General features: G+C 40.9%; 1 protein-coding gene across 3 annotated transcripts in view; it reads left to right on the top strand.

The window, feature by feature from the left end:
• Positions 1-22,460, top strand: part of LOC126210667 (proteoglycan 4-like) — a 587,840-nt gene that overhangs the window by 450,718 nt on the left and 114,662 nt on the right. Inside the window, exon 6 of one of the 3 annotated variants that reach the window (XM_049939999.1) lies at positions 1,162-5,180. The exons of the other annotated variants lie outside the window; for them this stretch is intronic. Coding sequence (XP_049795956.1) covers positions 1,162-1,211 — 50 coding nt within the window. The 3' untranslated portion in view covers positions 1,212-5,180. Of the gene's footprint in view, positions 1-1,161; positions 5,181-22,460 lie in introns of those variants that run through there. 3 annotated transcript variants of the gene reach the window in all.

Raw genomic sequence — 22,460 nt, 5'->3', positions numbered from 1 at the left:
TCTTCATCTCTCTGCCCTTGGTCCATGTCTTGTGAGAAAACCACTAGCTTGGTTTCTACGACTAATGTTTCCGCAGTCCATTCCAGGTACCTTGTTTCAGTCCTGCTAAGTATATGCTGGAAGATTCTACAGCTCACGATTGTCATAGGTATTGGACGGCAGTTTTGCGAATGACTGCTGCCACTCATCGTGTAAATGGGTGTGACCTGTGGTTTCTTCCTACTATTGGGCATGGTTTTTAATCAGGTTAAAAAGTAGTCGTGATAACACTGCAAGAAACTTCAAGATTTTTTGAGTATGGTGCAACTTGTCAGTCTTGCAGAATGTGTTTATCAATAAATATAAGTAGTTAAAATCAGGTTATTCTTTTTGAAGCCCCCTTTGTACCTTTTGAAGCATTAGTATCATCTTTAAAGACTTGAACAAAAAAGGTTAACTGTTGGGAAACAAATCAGTTCTGAGGTTTTCTCAAGTAAATGTATGGCCCTGTGTTAATGATTTAGCATGCAACAGAACGCTTGATTCGAGAATGTTGTATTGGTTCCTGATAAGCCATCCTGAATATGAACAATACGTTGTACTTTGAAGATACGTAATAGATCCAAAATGAGTGGTGGTGGACAGGGGAGCAGAACCTTTGGAGGTAATGGTTTGCTGCATGGGACTGTACATCAAAATTCCTTACCCACAGTACAAATAGTGTGCACTGACATAAGGGAAGGAGAGCGAGAGATGGAGGTAAGTCAACAGAACTGGATCATTCATGAAGAACAGGCACACAGGGTTGCTAGAAGCTGACTGTGTTGGTAGAGGCAGCTGTTGGTTTCGTAGTTGCTATCCAGTAATCTTAGTCCTCAAACTTAAACGAACTATTTTAGTGCTGTTGGCAGCATTATTAATCCCTCTGTTGAATCTCCAATTATGTTCTAATTTCTTCTCTTTCCTTTCTACTCACCTCTACCACCATTTTTAAAATTCTCGGTACGAGGAAGATATGCCTAAACATTGCCATTGCATTTTGTGATTATATTTATTCCTTTCATAGGATAACTGAACCTGTTGTACATCTGGTAGTCCAGATAAAGTACTTCTATTCTGTTAGTACCTGCACAGCTGTTTTATGAATGTTCTTATCACTCGATTAATACTATTTTTTTTCAGATAAAATCACTTTCATGTCAAAACTGGGACTGAAGAGGCGTCATCTATAAATTCTCTACTTGCGGATGAATTTGAAGAAGAATGAGGACAAGAGGAGCAACATTGCTGGCTGATATAGTGTTCCAAAAACACCAAACCCTGACCGAAGAACACATGCGTGATGTGCTTCATTCAAACTGTATTGCTCGTTGTGACTTAAATAGTGGAACTAAAATAAAAATACTGTGCTGTTGCGTCTCGAAGTGCCAGAGCGATAGATGGGCATGTGCCATAATATAGGCAGTGGCTGAATGTGTTCGTGGAAAGTAGTGTTTTTAGTTTCATTATTACACATTCCACGCCACATGTTTGTAACCAGAGTGCTATAGTGATTGGTTCTCCAGTGTTGACTGAAAGGTTTTGTCGTTCCTTACACGGACATGTACACACACACACACACACACACACACACACACACACACACACACACACACACACACACACACACACACACACACACACACCGCATATAGGAAAGTCTAAGTGTTTTACCATTTATAAGTATACAATAAGAAGAGAAGTTTCTGGAGGTGCCTTATTTTGTCACACTTGGTGACACTTTTTAATTTCTTTGAAACATTAAATGTATCTCTATGTGTGTCTTTGTGTAGCTGACTGTAAAAGACGAAGGGTATCACACTTTTGTTATTTATTGATATGTTTCCCTTTATATGTATGTTGTATGTTTGTGTTTACCTCTATATATATGCATGCATGACACAAGTCTAGTACTTAAGCAGATTTTAGCAAGAGTTTAATGTAAGTGAAAAGGTTTCTAGCCAAAACAGTTTATAGTCTTACAGAGAATTGGGTTCAGTTTATTTACTATTTGATGTGCTTGCACAGTTCCAGTGTTTCCAGGAAGATTACAGTTTCAGTTGTGTCTGAAAATAACTACATACAGAAACTGTAGTTAGTAGGAGTGATGACATATACTGTGAAAAAGAACACTGTATCATATTCAGTGTAATGGGCAATTTAAGAATGTAATGACAAAGTAGTAAGTCGGGTTGCCCACTTACATTTCAATGAGTATCTGAAGCTTTCTGTGTAGTTGGCTGCCTGCTTGAAATATATTTGTGCTCCAAGTGAGAAATTGGGATCCATACCTGTTGTACGCATCAATTTTGACTATGTTGTCATCAGTGGCTTATTATTTCATGCATCAGATTGAATAAGGTGTGTGTATTCCTATACCATATAGTTTCCTGTATCTGACATACCATAGTTTTAAACAGCATAAGCCAGGCTATGATTGAATTTGATTCCAAAATTGCTTCCTTTAAAAATGTGTTGACAATTTGACAGAACTAGTCAATGCACAACATATTCCTACATGTCATATATAATTGTATTTCAAGGTTCAAGGCTGACTGCATCATAGAGTGGCCTTAATAACTATTTCTTATGTTGCCAGGATAACAATTCACATAAGGTGGTCTTCACTCCTACACTTAGATTTGTACCATCCAATGTCAAATTTATGCCAAAGTGTATTATACCCCTATTAGCTGTTTTGTTTGAGACAAGTTATTCATTTCAATTTGTCTGTGGGCTTGTGTGGAGCTAAGTATAGTACTTACAAAAGGGGGTGAGATCAGAAGATACATAATAACCACACTGTCAATGCCACATGAAGCAGCTTCAGTAAGGATGCATTCTAAGATCGTGAGACATGCTCTCTAATACTGAGGCAACAATCATGTAATCATCAAACAAATAAAACTAATAACCAAAGGAATCTTTTTATATGTTTCTTCATTTTTATTTTTGGAATACAGTGCCTGAACCAAAAAGAAAAGAAACATTGATGACCTCATTTTGCTTCATATGTAAGTCACCTAATCAATAAAAATAGTGTGTGAAGTTTTTCTACTTTGTCACATTAAATCTGCTGTACAGTGTTTCTTCACTCACAACTGACGTGTGTTCAGAAAATGCCTTTCAAGATCTCAAAACATGAATCACTCACCTTAATTAGCATTACAATAGCATAAATCTTTAGAGTGTCATCCTTCACTTCACAAATTGGGTTGAGTATCAGTATCAGTGATTTTTTAAATATGGAAGGTAATGAAATTTATGGCATTGTGGTACTGGAGTAGTTGTCTCTATTTTTTCATTAAAGTATCAGGCATGTAAGAATGAGCAGCTGGATATTTTGAAAAGATATGGAAAATAATGAAGTGGAGAAATGAATAAATATTATAAATATATGTTTAACTGTCTGAGTAAGTTAGCCTGTTGCATGCTTTGAATTAAGTGCTAACAACTGTGAATGAACTGACCTGCCTCTTGCCTGTTGAAATTGTGCATTTTGTGCCCTGGAAGATATAATTTGTTTGAATTGGATTTCTAGAACAGGTGTTGGTAGTTTTCATATTAAATCTTTTATTGACTAGGTACATAATCAACTTCAGAATTTATGAAATTTCCTATACAGAAACACCCAAAGAAACCTAGCATATCTCATTTCACAAAGAATAATTGTACAATATTAAAATATCAGATGGAAATGTGCAATCACCCATAGTAAAAAGAGTGCCATGCACAATTTTTGATGAGCATTGTGTTCGTTCGGCACCTGTTACTGTTAACAGGAAGATGATGTGCAGTGCAACCCAGAGTGCAGTAGTAATGAAATAGAATATTTAGTAGTTGTGTTAAATAAGTGGAACTGTTGACACTTCAGGTGTGATATTGCTCATCTACTGGAATTATTTTACAAGCAACGGATTCAGTCCAGCAGGACTTGCAAATTTGAATGTCTACTACATACCTCTGTGTTTGCTGGAAGACAAATTAATTGGTGCAGATATTTGTCTACAATCTGTAGAAGTTCAAATTTAAGGCAAGATGTTAATACTGGACTCTGTTCCTCTTCAGCAGAAATTTATACCTTTGTTACATTCATTTGAAGTCATAGACTCAGTGTTGGTTTTTAATGTGTGTATTACACGCATATGTTGAAAGCCAAGTTTTTTGTTAACAAGAATGTATTGTTTTTTAACTCATTAATGTATTATTATTATTATTATTATTATTATTATTATTATTATTATTATTATAGTGACTGTGCTGCTGTTTATGTTGCAGTAACATTGAGGGTACTTCTTTGGACAAGTAGTTGATTTCTTAGTGAAGTTACGTTTTTGTTATTAGTAAACGAGAATATCTCAATATTACTGAAGAGGAATATAGATTGATTGCGGATGTGAATCCTAGTTATTTTATGGGAGACAATCTTGTTGTGAATATAAATATTTCTTTCAGTCTACTTCATAAATGTGTTAAAATAATGTGGTGTTACCAGTTAGTAATGCCTATATCTGCAGCATTTGTGTATGTGAAGTTATGCAGCATAAATATTCTTCATCCTTGACCATCATGCTATGCATGTGGTTCCTGCTTTTGGCATAATGGGGTATACCTGCTAACACATGTTGTAAAGCTCACATTTGCTGTTTGGTTCATATCTTCAGTGCTATATTGGTGTCAAAAAGACTGGCAGGCAATTGTTTGACACTGTGTTAAAGAAAATTATGTATTAGTTGGAACTACACTACGATTGTACCCAAGTGTGAATTCAAAGACCTTGAAAGAACTTGGCAGTAAGGCTTTTAATAATTAAAAATCTGTGAAACACTTTCCACAAAGGTAGAATGTTTTGAGACAATGTGGCATTACTGTCTGATAATCACTTTTTTATATGAAATGACCTGTAACTCTTATGTAATGTGATGCTGAGCAGTACTTTACTCTGTGCAAGAATGGTGATTTTTTTTCCAAATGCAGTAAAGTCTATTATGTGTTCGACATTTGCATTAAATGAGTACCTTACAACTTGATGCTAACAAGACAATGTAATTGCTGTTTATAGCTGCACTCCAAAGCAGAATGGAAATACCTGTGTTTTGTTTTCCTTTCATGAAAAATACAAGCCAAGAATTTGGTAATGCAATAAAACTTTTTCACCATTTTTTGTAATTTGCTTATTTCACTTAAGATTTAATGCATGATGAATGAGAAACTAGGTCAGTATTTCGAGAGTGTGGGAGAATTCAACCAGTGTGGTATTAAAAGGAACGTTCGAATATTCATTTATAATGGTTCGTTGAAAATGTAAAAATAAAAAAAAAATATGAATTTAATACTTCCTCCTGATAGACGAGGATGCAGTACCTTGAGCAGTATCATCTCTCTTCCCCTGTTTTGTGGTTATATCCACATACATATTCACCTTCCATAGAAGCATAAAATCAGTCATCACATTTCTGCCAGTCTAAAATGTGCTTTAAAAGCTAGAAAGGACAATGGTAACTTTACAAGAAGTAACAAAAAATATGGCTAAACATTTTGGGCACACCTCACATATAGAAGAATAAAATAAGGTGTTAAAAGACACCAACACGTTCTGAAGTTGCATTTCAGAAGAGGCTGCAGAGATTGCTGTAGATGACATGCTAATAAGTGGTTCCCAACCAAGTAAGGTATGGAACCCAGCATTTAGTATGCTCAAAGCATGACAGTCCATGGGAAGACCCATGTGTGTCATGCCAATGGAAGACCTGAGATCATACCATATAGATGCACTTCTACATCAGTGGCCTCTCGATCCTCATGGTTGAGACATGGAGGCAGGGCCATGACTAGAGATAGGCAACACCTGCCATTTCAGAGATCAGTTGAGAACCACTTACACACTCACTTGAATGAACTGACCTCACGACTCACCATCCACTTATAAAAATAAATGAAAGGAAGATGTTCCACCTTTTTAATTGAAGATCACTGCTCCTGTTATTTTAAACATTTTTGAAACAATGTATAAACAGAATTCATAATTTTCTGTTATTTGCATTGTAGTTTTAAGTTTTCTGAAAGGTCATACATTTCGTTTTCAGTAAAAGCTCTTTTTGGAAAACATGATTGCCCTAAGCATGGCAGGTGATTTCGAGTTGGGAATGTTGCCCCTTATTGTTACAGTCATTTTAGAGCAGATATTTGGTGATAACAACCTTTCCTCTCCAGGAGACAACACCTGAAAGTAGCATTGTCCATGTGAGCAGAGAGGTTTGTGTCACCCATGCCAGACATGTCGTGAGTTGGTGAACCAAATGCAGCGCATGTCAGAGTGCTCTATCTTCTCACTGCCTACCCTTCATCCTTTGAAGAAAAGGGGAAATGAAACTGAACAGCTGTAGAGAAAGCAGTTCATCTAGGGAATGGTTACCCCAGAATTAAAAATGTTGGTCCCGCAGGTCGAGTGTCAGTGATGTGTTATCACCCCCCTCGGAGAAAACTTTTTAGTAAAAAACAGACTACAAGGAACCCTTAGAATTTCATAATACAAGACATATGAAAACTGTGAGAACAAGGTATACAATTTGGAACATCAAATATTCGTAGTTCATATACAACGTGTCTCAATAAATTTATTCAAGGGGATTGAAAGATGCAGGATCGATTTACTCTCATTTTACAGAAGGCTCATCAAGACGATACTCGTACCCTTGATGTTGAAAAGTATAAACTGTTTTTAAGGGAGCTGTGAAAACCCGACACTTTGGGGATGGGATTTTGTGTGAGCAAGGCTCTCGTTAGTGATCTCTAGGATAGTAGTATTAACAACAGAAATGAGATGTAAAATGCCATGCATGCACAGAAAAAAGCATATCCCAAATGAAAGATGAATTCTACATGGAACTGAAGGTAGTTGTGGATGGCATCCTAAGTAACAATGTTTAAGTCCTTCAGGGCAATGCTGAAGTGGAAAGACAAGATGTATTACTTATAACAACTGGGAAAGACAGTTTAGATGAGCTTAGCAACACCAATAGCATCAGTTTCACAACCTTTGCAACATTGAAAGGGAGGTTCATCAACAGCATAAATTTTCAGTGGGAGGATATACACAAATCAACTTGAGAGTCACCAGATCGTAGAACAGATAGAAATTGCAATTGACATAAAAGCTAAGAACGGGATAATGGATGTAAAGACAGTATAGGATGCTGAATGCAGGACTGACTGCTTCCTAGTGAAAAGCTGCTACAAGCACCACTTACAGAGTCAGAAACAATCTTAAGAAATTAGTACGCTACCACATAGATGCATTCGAAGATACTACAAAGTAAGTTAAATTTCAGCTCCAACTTGGCAACAGATTTGAAATTCTGCAGTGAGAGAATTCACAAAGGACACAGAAGCAGTCTGGGAAAAAGTCAAAGATGCTGTAAATGAAGTGGCAAATGCAGTCACCAAGAAGAGGACAGGGGAAATAAGATTTGATTTTGGGACAAATGCGTTTTGGTATTATCCAGTAGGAGAAGCCAAGGAGGGCTGGATACAAGGTGCAGATTTCGCTCGATGGATGGTTGAAGTACTGAGAACTAACCAAGCAATGCTGAGGAGAGCAAAGAGAACATTTGTCAAAGGAATGATAGAGGACACTCAAAAGGATTTCCTTGGAAAAGTCACAAAAGATGTACTGTAAAATTAACTTCATTAAGAAGTTCATTAAGGACAATAACTGGACCATACTCACTAATATTTTAGACATTGCTGAGACATGGAAACAATGCTTCTGGGGGCTCCTCAACTATGATGAACCAGAAGATCTGTTCAAATTTCAACCTCCTGACATTATGCATTTAGATTAGCTATCACTCAAATTGAAAGAAATAATGAAGCAAATAATGCAGCTGAAGAAGAACAAAAGTCCAGCAGTAGATGGAATCCAAGCAGAAGTCATTCATGCTGAAGTGGAGATACTCCACAAGAAAATTCACCAAATAATCAAGATGATCTGGATTATGGAGGAGACAAAATAGAATCCACGAACTACAGGGGAACTACCCTCCTTGACATCTGCTATAGAATCTTGTGCAGTTGAACACTGGATAGAATCTAGCTGCTTGCAGAAGAGTTGGTTGGTAAATATTGGGGAGTTTCAGAAAGCACCATTTAACCGGGGACAACATGTTTCTACAGCAACAGTTTACTAAGAATATGTGTGAATATGGTGGAGTCCTTCATATGCTTTTCATAACTTTCAGGTTAAGAAGGAATGTTACACCATCGACTGGGAGAGTCTGTTGAATTGCCTAACTGAGTTTAGAACACCCATGCAACTCAACAGCCCAGTTAGATTTTGTCTCACTTATTCAAAATGCAAAGTGAAGCTTAGGAAACAAGCGACTGAGAACTTTTACATAAACAAAGTGTTGTGCCAAGGAGATGGTGTGTCATCAATATTTTTTAACCTGGTGCTCAGAAAGCTAATGAGAGAAACATTCCATATGGACTTAAGGGGATTCAGGCAGAGACAGAGAAAATCACACATCTCCCCTTAGCCAAAGATGTGTGTAGATGTGCAGAAGAACTGATGCATATGAGTGACACCATGGAGGCAGCAGCGAGTGTGGTCATCTCCGTGCAAATTAATCAAAGACCGTGTTTAATAAGTCACAGCTGCAAAATACTAACGTGAATTCTTTACAGACGAATGGAAAAACTGGTAGAAGCCTACCTCGGGGAAGATCAGTTTGAATTCCGTAGAAATATTGGAACACGTGATGCAATACTGACCCTACGACTTATATTAGAAGCTAGATTAAGGAAAGGCAAACCTACGTTTCTAGCATTTGTAGACTTAGAGAAAGCTTTTGACAATGTTGATTGGAATACTCTCTTTCAAATTCTGAAGGTGGTAGGGGTAAAATACAGGGAGCGAAAGGCTATTTACAATTTGCACAGAAAGCAGATGGCAGTTATAAGAGTTGAGGGGCATGAAAGGGAAGCAGCGGTTGGGAAGGGAGTGAGACAGGGTTGTAGCCTCTCCCCGATGTTATTCAATCTGTATATTGAGCAAGCAGTAAAGGAAACAAAAGAAAAATTTGGAGTAGGTATAAAAATCCATGGAGAAGAAATAAAAACTTTGAGGTTTGCCGATGACATCGTAATTCTGTCAGAGACAGCAAAGGACTTGGAAGAGCAGTTGAACGGAATGGACAGTGTCATGAAAGGAGGGTATAAGATGAACATCAACAAAAGCAAAACGAGGATAATGAAATGTGGTAGAATTAAATCGGGTGATGCTGTGGGAATTAGATTAGGAAATGAGACACATAAAGTAGTAAAGAAGTTTAGCTATTTGGGGAGCAAAATAACTGATGATGGTCGAAGTAGAGAGGATATAAAATGCTGACTGGCAATGGCAAGGACAGCGTTTCTGAAGAAGAGAAATTTGTTAACATCGAGTATAGATTTAAGTGTCAGGAAGTCGCTTCTGAAAGTATTTGTATGGAGTGTAGCCATGTATGGAAGTGAAACATGGGTGGTAAATAGTTTGGACAAGAAGAGAATAGAAGCTTTCGGAATGTGGTGCTACAGAAGAATGCTGAAGATTAGATGGGTAGATCACATAACTAATAAGGAGGTATTGAATAGAATTGGGGAGAAGAGGAGTTTGTGGTACAACTTGACTAGAAGATGGGATCGGTTGATAGGACTTGTTCTGAGGCATCAAGGGATCACCAATTTAGTACTGGAGGGGAGCGTGGAGGGTAAAAATCGTAGAGGGAGACCTAGAGATGAATACACTAAGCAGATTCAGAAGGATGTAGGCTGCAGTACGTTCTGGGAGATGAAGCAGCTTGCATAGGATAGAGTAGCATGGAGAGGTGCATCGAACCAGTCTCAGGACTGAAGATACAACAACAACAACAACAACAACAACATACTATTATTATTATGATGGATAATATTCATAATAAGCTGAAATGGAGAGTCCTGAATCAAGAAAGAATCGAATCGAGTTCCAAGTTGAGTCAGTGAATGAGCCAAGAGTATTTGAAGGCGACTCAGTGCATGAGGTGCCTTGCATCTTGCTCCATATGGATTGGGGAACGGTATGGGAGCAGTGAGAGGATACCTAGTAGTGAATCAGCGAGTGACCAAAGAGCCCAAGGAGCAGTGTGACGACAAAGTTGGGAGAAGTGAGTCAGTTTCTTGCAGCTTGCATCTTCCAGAGTGACGTAACAAGTGCTTTCACTCTGCTGAGCCTCTTTCATAGTGAAGTGTCAAATGGGTTGATATGCCAGCTGCTTGGAAACTGTCTTTTCTGAATTGATGCAGCAAATTATAGAGCTGATATTTCTTTGTTTCTATTCTTTTGATAGTGCACAAATACGGCATGAAAACACACACATGTACATCCTCCATAATATATTAGTCTGCGCCATGGTCCATCCTATAGTCACAAATTCAGCATGTAGGGTGGGACACTATTGCACCGGCCAGTAATGGAATCTTCATTCCGCTCTGTGATGTGATTGGAGAGAGATTTCATAACTGAAGATCTACTGCAACGTTTTTCTGAGTCACCAACCACTTACTCCCACTTACTCTATAGAAAGATCTAGCTCTTGCTACTTCTGCGTACACACGCCAAAAACCGCTGTGTGGTGTGTAGCATAGGATATTCTATACCACCACCAATAATTTCCTTTCTTGTTGCACTCACAAGCAGAATGAGGAAAATATGATTCTCTACATACCACCTTATGAGCCCCCATTCCTCGTATTTTATCTTCATGCTCCTAACACGAAATACATGTTTGTGCCAGTGGAATCGTTGTGTAGTCAGGTTCAAATGCTGGTTGTCTAAATTTTCTCAATAAATCTTTTTCAGAAAGAATGTCGCATTCCATACAGGGATTCCTACTTGAGTTTCCAGAGCACCTACGTAGCACTTGTATGTTGTTCGAACCTACCACTATCAAATCAAGCAGCTCACCTCTGAATTACTTCAGTGTCTTCCTTTAATCCGAGCTAGTGAGGTCACGAACACTCGAGCAATCCTCAGGAATAGATCTCACTCGTATTCTGTATGCAGGCTTTACAGATGAACTACACTTTTCTGAAATTCTTCCCATAAATCGAAGTCGACCATTCGCCTTTCCCACACAATACTTACATGCTTGCTGCATTTCATACCACTTTGTAACATTACACCCAGATAGTTAAATGACGACTGTGTCGAACAGTGCACTGCTGTTGCTATATTCGAACGTTTCGGCTTTGTTTTTCCTACTCATCTGCATAACTTAAAAGTTTGCTACCATTCCTCACACCAACTAGAAATTTTCTCAAAGTCATCTTGTATCCTCCTACAGTCACTCAATGACAGCACGTTCCTGTATACCACAGTATTATCAGCAAACAACCGCATTTTCTGCCCTGCCTGATCATTTCTGTATATAGAAAATAACAGCAGTTCTGTTCCATAAAAACACGGGAGAACTGCCCGATATCAGTAACTTCCTGCCACGATATTTCGGCGCAGAGTCTTCTGGCCATCTTCAGGTGAATGCCACTGTAGTAGTACTGGCGAGTACGCGCTGAGCTCCGCTATTTAAAGCCTTCTGAGGTGACATTGCGCATGCGCAGCTCAGCGTGCGCGTTCATAACGGCTCCGTGCGCTGCGCCTCGCGCCCTCCACTGTGAAAGCCTGGCGTATCGGTGTCAGGTCGATTTCCATCTTTATGCAGATAACTACGTCGACTACGAAGTTTCTCTATAACAGGATTCCAAGCAGAGTTCAGCTGATAACCGCTATCTCGATTGATGAGAGTCTCGTTGTCAGACAATCTTATTTCCACAGCTTCATTGATAATCGAGCTCCAAAAGTTTGATGTATGGGCCAAAATTTTTGTGTCGTTGTAATTCATGGAATGGTCTGTGGAAATACAATGTTCGGCGATTGCGGACTTGGTGGGTTGGAGAAGGCGAGTATGCCGTTGGTGTTCCACAATGCGTTCCTGCACAGTTCGTGTTGTTCGCCCTATATATGATTTGCCGCATTCCCCTGGTAGCCAATCTTTTTATGGAGGATTTTGAGGAGAGAGAACTCGACTCTGCCACTTTTAAACCGACGTTGACGACACTTTTATAGTGTGGCCTCATGGTCTGGACCGTCTCAAAGAATTTTTACGTCACATGAACTCCATACATGAAAACATAAAGTTTACCATGGAGATAGAGAGAGATGGTTGTCTGCCATTTTTAGACGTCTTGGTGCGACGGAAGAGTGATGGCACACTTGGTCACTCACTGTACAGAAAGCCCACTCATAGAGACCTGTATCTACAAGCTACTAGTTGCCACCATCCAGCACAAACAATGGGCGTACTCAAAACCTTGGTCCACCGTGCCCATACTATCTCTGACGCCGACAGTCTTCAAGCGGAACTGGAACACCTGCAAAAAGTATTTTTGAAGAATGGCTTTTCACCTAGGCAAGTGAACAGATTGATGAAGACCTACAAACGACGGAACAAGGAAGAGGAAGAGGCCTTCAGGTCGACTGTTAACTACCATTTATTGGGAATATTTCTTCACAGATAGGCAGAATATTGAGAAAGTATCAAGTGAGAGTCATCTTTCGCCCTCCTTCCAAAATTTCATCACTGGTGGGATCCGTTAAAGACGACCTGGGCCTGCGTAAACCAGGTGTTTACAAAATTCCGTGTGAATGCGGCAAATCATATATAGGGCAAACAACACGAACTGTGCAGGAACGCATTGTGGAACACCAACGGCATACTCGCCTTCTCCAACCCACCAAGTCCGCAATCGCCGAACATTGTATTTCCACAGACCATTCCATGAATTACAACGACACAAAAATTTTGGCCCATACATCAAACTTTTGGAGCTCGATTATCAATGAAGCTGTGGAAATAAGATTGTCTGACAACGAGACTCTCATCAATCGAGATAGCGGTTATCAGCTGAACTCTGCTTGGAATCCTGTTATAGAGAAACTTCGTAGTCGACGTAGTTATCTGCATAAAGATGGAAATCGACCTGACACCGATACGCCAGGCTTTCACAGTGGAGGGCGCGAGGCGCAGCGCACGGAGCCGTTATGAACGCGCACGCTGAGCTGCGCATGCGCAATGTCACCTCAGAAGGCTTTAAATAGCGGAGCTCAGCGCGTACTCGCCAGTACTACTACAGTGGCATTCACCTGAAGATGGCCAGAAGACTCTGCGCCGAAATATCGTGGCAGGACGTTACTGATATCCGGCAGTTCTCCCGTGTTTTTATGGAACAATCAGTACGCCGGGAAAGCTTTAAACATCACAACAGCAGTTCCGTCACACTTCCCTGGGGCACCCCCGATGATACCCTTTTCGCTGCTAAACACTTGCGTTGAGGATAACACTCTGCGTTCTGTTACTACAGTCAGCCCATATGTGGGAATCTGTTCCATGGACTTGTACCTTCATTAACAGTCTGCATTGGGGCACCATGTCAAATCGAGAAATATAGAATCTGTATGTTGCCTTTCATCCAAAGTTCGCAGTATGTCGTGTGAGAGGACAGCTGAGTTTCGCGTGTGCGATGTTTTCTAAAACCGTGCTGATTCGTGAACACAAGCTTTTTTGAAAAAAGAGACAGCATTGGTCGTATATTTTTTACTATTGCAAAATCGATTTTCTGTCACTGAGTGACCATCTTCAGTGCTATATTGTATAACTTAAATTGGGATGCACTGTTGTCACTAAGCTTACGGCAATCACATAGACATAGACATAGAGTCTAGTAAAAAATATACGACCAATGCTGTCTCTTTTTTCAAGTATACCTGTTATCTGGTCGTAGTGCACAAGACAACATGGAGTCGCCAATCAACAAGCTTTTTTGTCTCAAGGAAATTTATTAAATTCGAATTCAGAATATATTCAAGAATTCTGCAGCAATCTGATAATAAGAATTTTGGTCCGTAATTCTGCGGGTCCATTCTTTTACTCTTATTACACACAGTAGCCACCCACTCTTTTTCCAATCACCTGGGACTTTGTGCTGGGCGAGAGATTCGTAGCTAGGTAAGGTGCCAATACCATAGAGTACTCTTTGTAAAACCGAACTAGGATTCCAGCCATAGCCGGTGACTCGCGTGTTTTCAACTCTTTCTGTTGTTTCTCCATGCCAGGGATGCCTGTTGTTATTTCATCCATACGGCAGTCTGTGCAATGGTCAAATGACAGTATACAGGGTGATTCAAAAAGAATACCACAACTTTAGGAATTTAAAACTCTGCAACGACAAAAGGCAGAGCTAAGCACTATCTATCGGCGAATTAAGGGAGATATAAAGTTTCATTTAGTTGTACATTTGTTCGCTTGAGGCGCTGTTGACTAGGCGTCAGCGTCAGTTGATGCTAAGATGGCGACCGCTCAACAGAAAGCTTTTTGTGTTATTGAGTACGGCAGAAGTGAATCGACGACAGTTGTTCAGCGTGCATTTCGAACGACGTATGGTGTTAAACTTCCTGATAGGTGGTGTATTAAATGTTGATATAAACAGTTTACAGAGGATGGGTGTTTGTGCAAAGGGAAAAGTTCTGGACGGCTGAGAACGAGTGATGAAAATGTAGCACGCATCCAGCAAGCATTTGTTCGCAGCCCAGGAAAATCGACTCGCAGAGCTAGCAGAGAGCTGCAAATTCCACAATCAACTGTATGGAGAGTCCTACGAAAAAGGCTAGTTATGAAACCTGAACGTTAACTACCCGAGGCGATGGATCGGCCGCCAGGCAGCCCGTGACAGAGCACTTCATCACTGGCCTCCAAGAAGCCCTGATCTTACCCCCTGCGATTTTTTCTTATGGGGGTATGTTAAGGATATGGTATTTCGGCCACCTCTCCCAGCCACCATTGATGATTTGAAACGAGAAATAACAGCAGCTATCCAAACTGTTACGCCTGATATGCTACAGAGAGTGTGGAACGAGTTGGAGTATCGGGTTGATATTGCTCGTGTGTCTGGAGGGGGCCATATTGAACATCTCTGAACTTGTTTTCGAGTGAAAAAAAACCTTTTTAAATACTCTTTGTAATGATGTATAACAGAAGGTTATATTATGTTTCTTTCATTAAATACACATTTTTAAACTTGTGGTATTCTTTTTGAATCATCCTGTATTTGTCTTATTCTCCTCCCTGAACTATTTCTTTAACGTGAAATTTAACACTTCAGCTTTCATTTTTCTGTCTTCTACTGCCACACTGGAATGGTCTGTGGGTAACTGGGTAGGCGCCTTGACCCGTTTAGCGATTTTATGTAGGACCAGAATTATTTTGCGTTCTTGGCCAGATCTTCTGCTAAGGTATGACTGTTATAAACTTCGCACAAAGATCCTTTTACAGACTCACAAATCACTACTCACCTTTGTGTGTCAGTATTTGCACGTTCTCTTTTGAACTGAGAGTGCAACAGCCTTTGCTTCCTTAACATTTCCTGAATTTCGTTGTTGAACGACCATTCTTAATATACTTACTAGGCAGATAATTTCCCAGATCACAATTTACAATCTGTTTAATCTTTGCCCATACTTCCTCTATGTCCATCATATTGGCAATAAATTTGCAATTCACTGTCAGAGTCAGATGCCAACAACTGCTTATCTGCTCTTTCTACCAGAAACACTCTCCTACCAATCTTGATTGATTTATTAAGTTAACCATAGTCACTATGATGATGTCACGATCATGAATCCCCATCTGTATATCGATGCCATAATGTCAGGTTTATTTCTAACTGCTAGGTCTAAAATACGTCCATTGTGTTTGGGTTGTTGAACTAGCTGCTCAAGACAGTTTTCGGAAAACGTGTTTAAAAGTACTCCACAAGACTGCCCGTCTGATCCCCCTGCAATGAATCCATAGATGTCCCAGTCTATACCTGGTAGGTTAAAGCTGCCTCCAACTAGAATTACACAGTCAGGGTATTTACATGCTGTTGACCCATGTATGTACATTGAAAGACTAGAACTGTCACAGCAGAACTGGGTGGCCAGTAAAAACATCCAGCAGTTAACTTCATCTCACCCAAACCTGTTATAATTGACCACATAACTTCACCATCACTCACAGTTTCGACCTCAATAGAGACAATATTTTTGTCAACTGCAGTGAACGCTTGCACTCCTATGGTGTCTAATTTTTATTTCCAATATACTTTCCATCACTTCCATCTCAGAGATTTCTGCTTCAGGTTTCAGCCAGCTCACAGTCCTAAGTTCGAGCATAAGAACTTTCGTGATGGGCACTAAATTTAGGACCTTTATTATGAATACTTTGACAATTTACTGATAAAATTTTGACAGTTGAAGTGTCTTTAAACTAAGTCTGATTTCACTTTCTGCATACCGTTTGGTGAACGTTCATATGAGTAGCTCAAAATATCACTTAGCCTAAAAGAAAAAAAAAACCATGTGCATTCTACAAGTACTCTGCTATGGGAGTAACTGCTCCTTTTTGTAGTGCACCTCTGTCATATCAAGGGGTGTCCTAGGATTCCCCACCAAATAATATAGATCCAGAAATCCGCAGCCAAGACCATCACAGAGTTGATAAGGCCTTTGTTTCAGACCCTCCACTAGGCTGCAAACCAAAGAACTGCAATCAACTCTGGGAAAAATGCTGCAAATTGCAAGCTCTACTTGCAACCTGTGCACGAGGCCAGCAGCCTCCACCACTTCCACCAGCTGCCTGTATGAACAGAGTCGCCTCGGAACCCATGTAACAGGCCTCGTTGGTGCTGGCATGAGCCACAACATACAGACAATTGCAACCTGCATGATCAGTAGCTGCAGGCAAGGCCGCCTCCACATCTCGAATTAGGACCCTCTGGCAAAAATACTGAGTGCATGTTGGCTTTCTGTCCATCCCTAAATGCTGTCTCCCTAAGGGGCTCCATATGGCACATAACATTTGAGCTCCTGATAACTAGCAAACCCCTGCCTCACTGTGCCTGCTAGGACCCTGCTGAAGATAGGGCTGCCCATTCAATCACAGGGCAAATAGGCGAGGCCAGACTGTGAGTCCCATATTGGCCCTCCACCTTGAGCGATGCAAATGTGATACCGCCCACCATTGAGCCTGCCGTGAGGCCGGATCCACCGTGTCAGGTACACTAGGAGGTGCCCTGGCACCAAAGCTGGTGTGTGAAACAAGTAATGCCTGAGGTGTCCTATACAATGCGCCAGATTATGCTCCACCACTACATACCTAGGGCAGTGGCCTAAAGGTGGCTCATAGTAGCTAAAACTTCATTCAGCTGTTTGCGAACTGTGGTGAGCTTGTCCTGTGTTTGCACGCAGCATGTACATGTCCTAAACGTACGAAATAATAGTACCAGGAAAAGCTAAACGCAATACTTGCTACTCAAGAGAGGTGTAGCAGGCAACAGCTGGAGCATGACTTGCATTGATTCAGGAATGGGTCACATATCTCCAGCCATGACTTGAATCCCCGACCTGCAATTCCCCTTCGCCTCACAAGAGGAGCTGCATCCAGGTATAGCAGGCCTGAGCTCAAGATGACACCCAAAGAAGCCATCGTAGCCTCATAAAGATGGCAACATGGGGAAGTACAGCAACTGGCTGAATATCCAAGAACGTCTCAGAAAATATGCACTTGGGAACTGGAAATGCTTTATCTCCAAATTCGAGCCATTTTCTGCACTTGTTACTCATACATTAATCAGAGGTAACAAACAGGAACAGAAAGTAGTGCCACACAGCATGAAACTTTTTCTTATACGAAATGTGCAGCAAATCAGTCGCCAAATTAATGTACCATGGAAGGTAGAACACTGCCATTGGCTGCTTGAACCACGAAAAAAAGTCAGGTGGACTAATGAGCTACAATATACTGCATTGCACATGTCTATGTAAGATGGAAGCTGACCTCGATGAAGATCATTTTGGGCTCTACAGAAATGTAGAAATAAGAAAGGCGATACTGACCATATGACTTACCCCTGAAGATAGATTGAAGAAAGGCAAACCTACATTTATAGCATTTTTAAACTGGGAGAAAGCTTTTGAAAAAGTTGACTAGAGTATTCTCTTTCAAATTCAGAAAGTAGCAGGGATGAAATACAGGGAGCAGAAAGCTATATACATCTTGTACTGAAACCACATTTCAGTATTCAGCATCAAAAACAGGAAAGGAAAGCAGTAGTTGAGAACAGAGTGAGGTCGGTATATGGAGCAAGCAGTATAGGAAACGAAAGGAATTAAAGTTCAGGAAGAAAAAATAAAAACTTGAGGTTTTCCGATGACATTGTAATTGTGCCAGAAACAGCAAAGGACTTGGAAGAGCAGCTGAGTGCAATGGATAGCATCGTGAAAAGAGATAAGCTTAAAAAAATAAGACAAGGCTATTCGAATGAAGACAAATTAAATCAAGCAGCACTGAAGGATTTGATTCAGATATGATATGCTAAAGGTAGTCAGAAAGTTTTATTATTCGTTCAACAATGTAATCGATAATGACTGAACTAGAGAGCATATACACCATAGTGCCAAAGATAATTGGTAGAGGCATGTGTATTCAAATACACAAATATGTAAACAGGCAAAATATGGTGCTGCAGTCGACAACGCCTATATAAGACAAGTGTCTGGTGCAATTTTTAGATAGGTTACTGCTGCTAATATGGCAGGTTGTCAAGATTTTAGTGAATGTGAACAGCATGGTATAGTCGGCGCACAAGCGATGGGACACAGCATCTCCCAGGTAGCGATGAAGTGCGGATTTTCCCATACGACCATTTCACAAATGTACCGTGAATATCAGGAATCTGGTAAACATCAAATCTCGGACACCGCTGTGGCTGGTAAAAGATCTTTCAAGAAGGGAACCAACGACCACTGAAGAGAATTGTTCAACATGACAGAAGTACAACCCTTTCGCAAATTGCTGCAGATTTTAATGCTGGGCATGAACGAGTGTCAGTGTGCGAATCTTTTAATGAAACATCATCAATCGGGCTTTCGGAGCCGAAGACCCACTCGTGTACTCTTGATGACTGCACGACACAAAGTTTTACACCTCGTTTAGGCCCGTCAACACCTACATTGGACTGTTGATGAGTGGAAAAATGTTTCCTCGTCAGACGAGTCTCATTTAAAATTGTATTGTGTGGATGGACGTGTATGGGTATGGAGACAACCTCATGAATCCATGGACCGTGGTTGTAAGCAGGGGACTGCTCAAGCTGGTGGAGGCTCTGTAATGGTGTGGGGCATGTGGAGTTGGAGTGATATGGGACCCCTCATATGTATAGATATGACTCTGACAGGTGACACCTACGTAAGCTTCCTGTCTGATAACCTGCAACCATTCATTTCCATTGTGATGGGGTTGGGCATTTCCAGCAGGACAATGCGACACTCCACACGTCGAGGATTTCTACAGAGTGGCTCCAGGAATACTGATTTTAAACACTTCTGCTGGCCATCAAACTCCCCAGGCATGAACATTATTGGGCTGCCTTGCAATGTGCTGTTCAGAAGACATCTATACCCCTCGTAATTTTACGGATTTATTGGCAGTCCTGCAGGATTCACAGTGTCATTTTCCTCCATCACTACTTCAGAAATTAGCCGAGTCCATGCCACGTCGTGTTGCGGCACTTCTGCGCGCTTGAGGCGGTCCTACACGATGTTATGCAAGTGTACCAGTTACTTTGGGTCTTCAGTGTAAACTGCAGAATGCCTATAACAAGGAATGCATTTTGTAAAAGAGAAATTTGTTAATGTAGAATATACAGCGTGGTTATAATTAAACTGCCACTACTTGAGATTACCCCCTGAAAAATGAGTGATTGTAGAACAATGTAACTTTGTAGAAGTATTTTTATGGTCATGGAAAAGAGAAGTAACGAAGAAACCATTGAAATGCAAAGGGGAAGGATATTGTGACTGTCAGTATCGGGGGTCCTTTGCCACGAGGTGGAAGGTCGTGGACAGCAGACGATTCCTGGTGGCAAATACAAAGCCTTCATCCCAGTAACAAGCCCTTGCGGTTGCTGGCTAGGTCTCAGGGTGAATTTTCATCTCCTCATAATACCGGCAGAGACGGCATCTAACGGCAGAGGCGCCCGGAGCTCCTGGCGCCGTGGCGTGTTGCTTATCTTGTGGCAATGGAATGCATCACTGCAGTGAAGTGTGGACATTGGACTTCTGTGGATGCTGGCTGTATCAGTGCACAGTATGGCTATTGTGCTCAATGTGGTCCAGTGAGGTACGATGTCAACAGTTGTGAGCGGGTCTGCGTTCCACTGCATAGACCATGTCAACAGTGGTGGCTGTCTGGTGTGTGGGCAGGGCTCAGCCATGGTGTATCTTGTGGCAATGGAATGCTGGTGCTGGCGGTGACACTGGTTGGCACAGATGGTGCGTCACTTGACTGCTCAGGTGCATCCGACAGTGACAGGCTGGCCTGCGCTCGTTAAGGGTGCTTCATCTACGCTGGTGTCTGCTGTTTTCCTCTGGTCGGTAGAACGATGTAAGTTTGAACAGGGGCTGACATCACCTGCTCGTGTAATCAGTGCACGGTTACTGCACCCTGTGTCATCATTTTGCCATCGAGTATCACATTATCCACCTGTTGTCATCCGCATTTCTCCGTCCTGTTGCCTGACTCGGCTGATCAGCGACCCACTTACAACACGCCTTTGTTCTCCTCAGCTGCTAACAGAAGTGACTGCACTTCTTCAAACCTTTTTAGTGCTTTTGACCAATTTAATTATTTTCCCTCCTCTTCAGAAAGGAACACATTTTAATTTCCACATAAGAGGGTAACATTTGTTAATTTGTACCATGCTTACCTTCCAGGTTTCAAATGTTGCTCAATGAGATGACTCTCTGCATCCTCAACAACCTGGAGCTGCACTATAAATACCATTTCACAATTATTGTTCGCAGCACTTTCCGAATGGTGGAGCACGCAATGTTCAGCTGTCGTGACATAGCTCCTGCACTGCTTGAAGGTCGCACATTGAAACAGCATGAAGATGTAACTTCTTCAATAACATGTGGCGCAATGGGTCGTAGGCCTCTCCTAATAGCAATCCCTAAATCTCCAGTTAATTGAGACTTCTGAATCATGTTCTTCAAACCCGATCTGGAAAGAGGACCTCTCATTATTCCTTTGATGCATCGATACTCACGAGAAACAGCAGCAATGTTGCTGTAGTTTTGCTAAAACAACTTTATTTACAAAGCACTGCATACATTGTCCAGGTCCGCATTGACTGTCTGCAACTACAATGCACACTGATGATTGGCTTTCAACCCTACATTGCTGTACCAGTACTGGCGCCTAATGACAAGTCGTGACACTAACACTATTAACAATGCAAATCCTGCAGCACACACTCTGAACATGATTCCTATAAAGTTGGGTACACATACGATAAACGACTGTCTGCACTGTCTCAAGTAGCGAAAATTTAATTATAACCGCCCTGCAAATTTAAGTGATAGTTTGTCTTTTCTGGAGTTGTTTTGTCTGGTGTGTCTTGCATGGAAGTGAAATGAGGATGTTAAGCAGGTGAGACAAGAAGAGAACAGAAACTTTTGAAAAGTAGTGCTATAGAAAAATGCTGAAGATAAAGTGGATAGATCATGTAACGAATGAGAAGTTACTTAATGAATAGGAGACTAAAATTTATGGAATAACACAGTTGAAAGGAGACAAGAGATAAGTAGATAGGACACAGCCTGAGGCATTAGGGAATTTGATATTGAAGTGTGGGAGTGGGAAAGGTGGTATAGATTGCTGAGGGGGACGAAGGTACGAATGCAATAAACAGGTTCACATAAAGGTGCATTGCAGTAGTTATTCGGAGATGAAGGGACTTGTATACGATACACTAGCGTAGAGAGCGGCATTAAACGAGTTTCAGCCTGAAGACCACAGCAGCAACGTCAGTGTCAAGGTATCAGATTTCTGAAAACCACATGATGTGTGGTGATTCTTACTATTTGCAAACAGGGCTCCATTTAGGCACAAAGCATTCATTCTCGTATGGAAGGCGGAATGAAATGGAATTCCTGATATGTCTGGCATGATCTCTCAGTGGTGAAAGACACAGGAACCCACTGCATCTGACCGTCTGCTTACAGCAGTCAACCAGCTGTCTCTGCCTTCAGAAAGTTAATCGTTCAATTCAGTTTTAAGAAACCTGAATAATTTGTGCGTACCATCTGCATGGGCTGCATGGCTATGTACTTCCTGCCACGCCCTTCATAGTGATCTGCAGCATGTAGAAGGTGAAACGAAACTCCAGTGGCAAAATTTTGGAGTTAGTTCAGGGATATTTTCTGAGTATAGTAGTGTAAGGGTCCTGAGGCCTCTAGTTGTTTGCTACAAAGTACTTACATTTCGTTTGAT

Source organism: Schistocerca nitens, chromosome 10 (assembly GCF_023898315.1).
Source record: "Schistocerca nitens isolate TAMUIC-IGC-003100 chromosome 10, iqSchNite1.1, whole genome shotgun sequence".
NCBI lineage: Eukaryota > Metazoa > Arthropoda > Insecta > Orthoptera > Acrididae > Schistocerca > Schistocerca nitens.
This window is presented reverse-complemented; position numbering and strand designations above follow the sequence as displayed.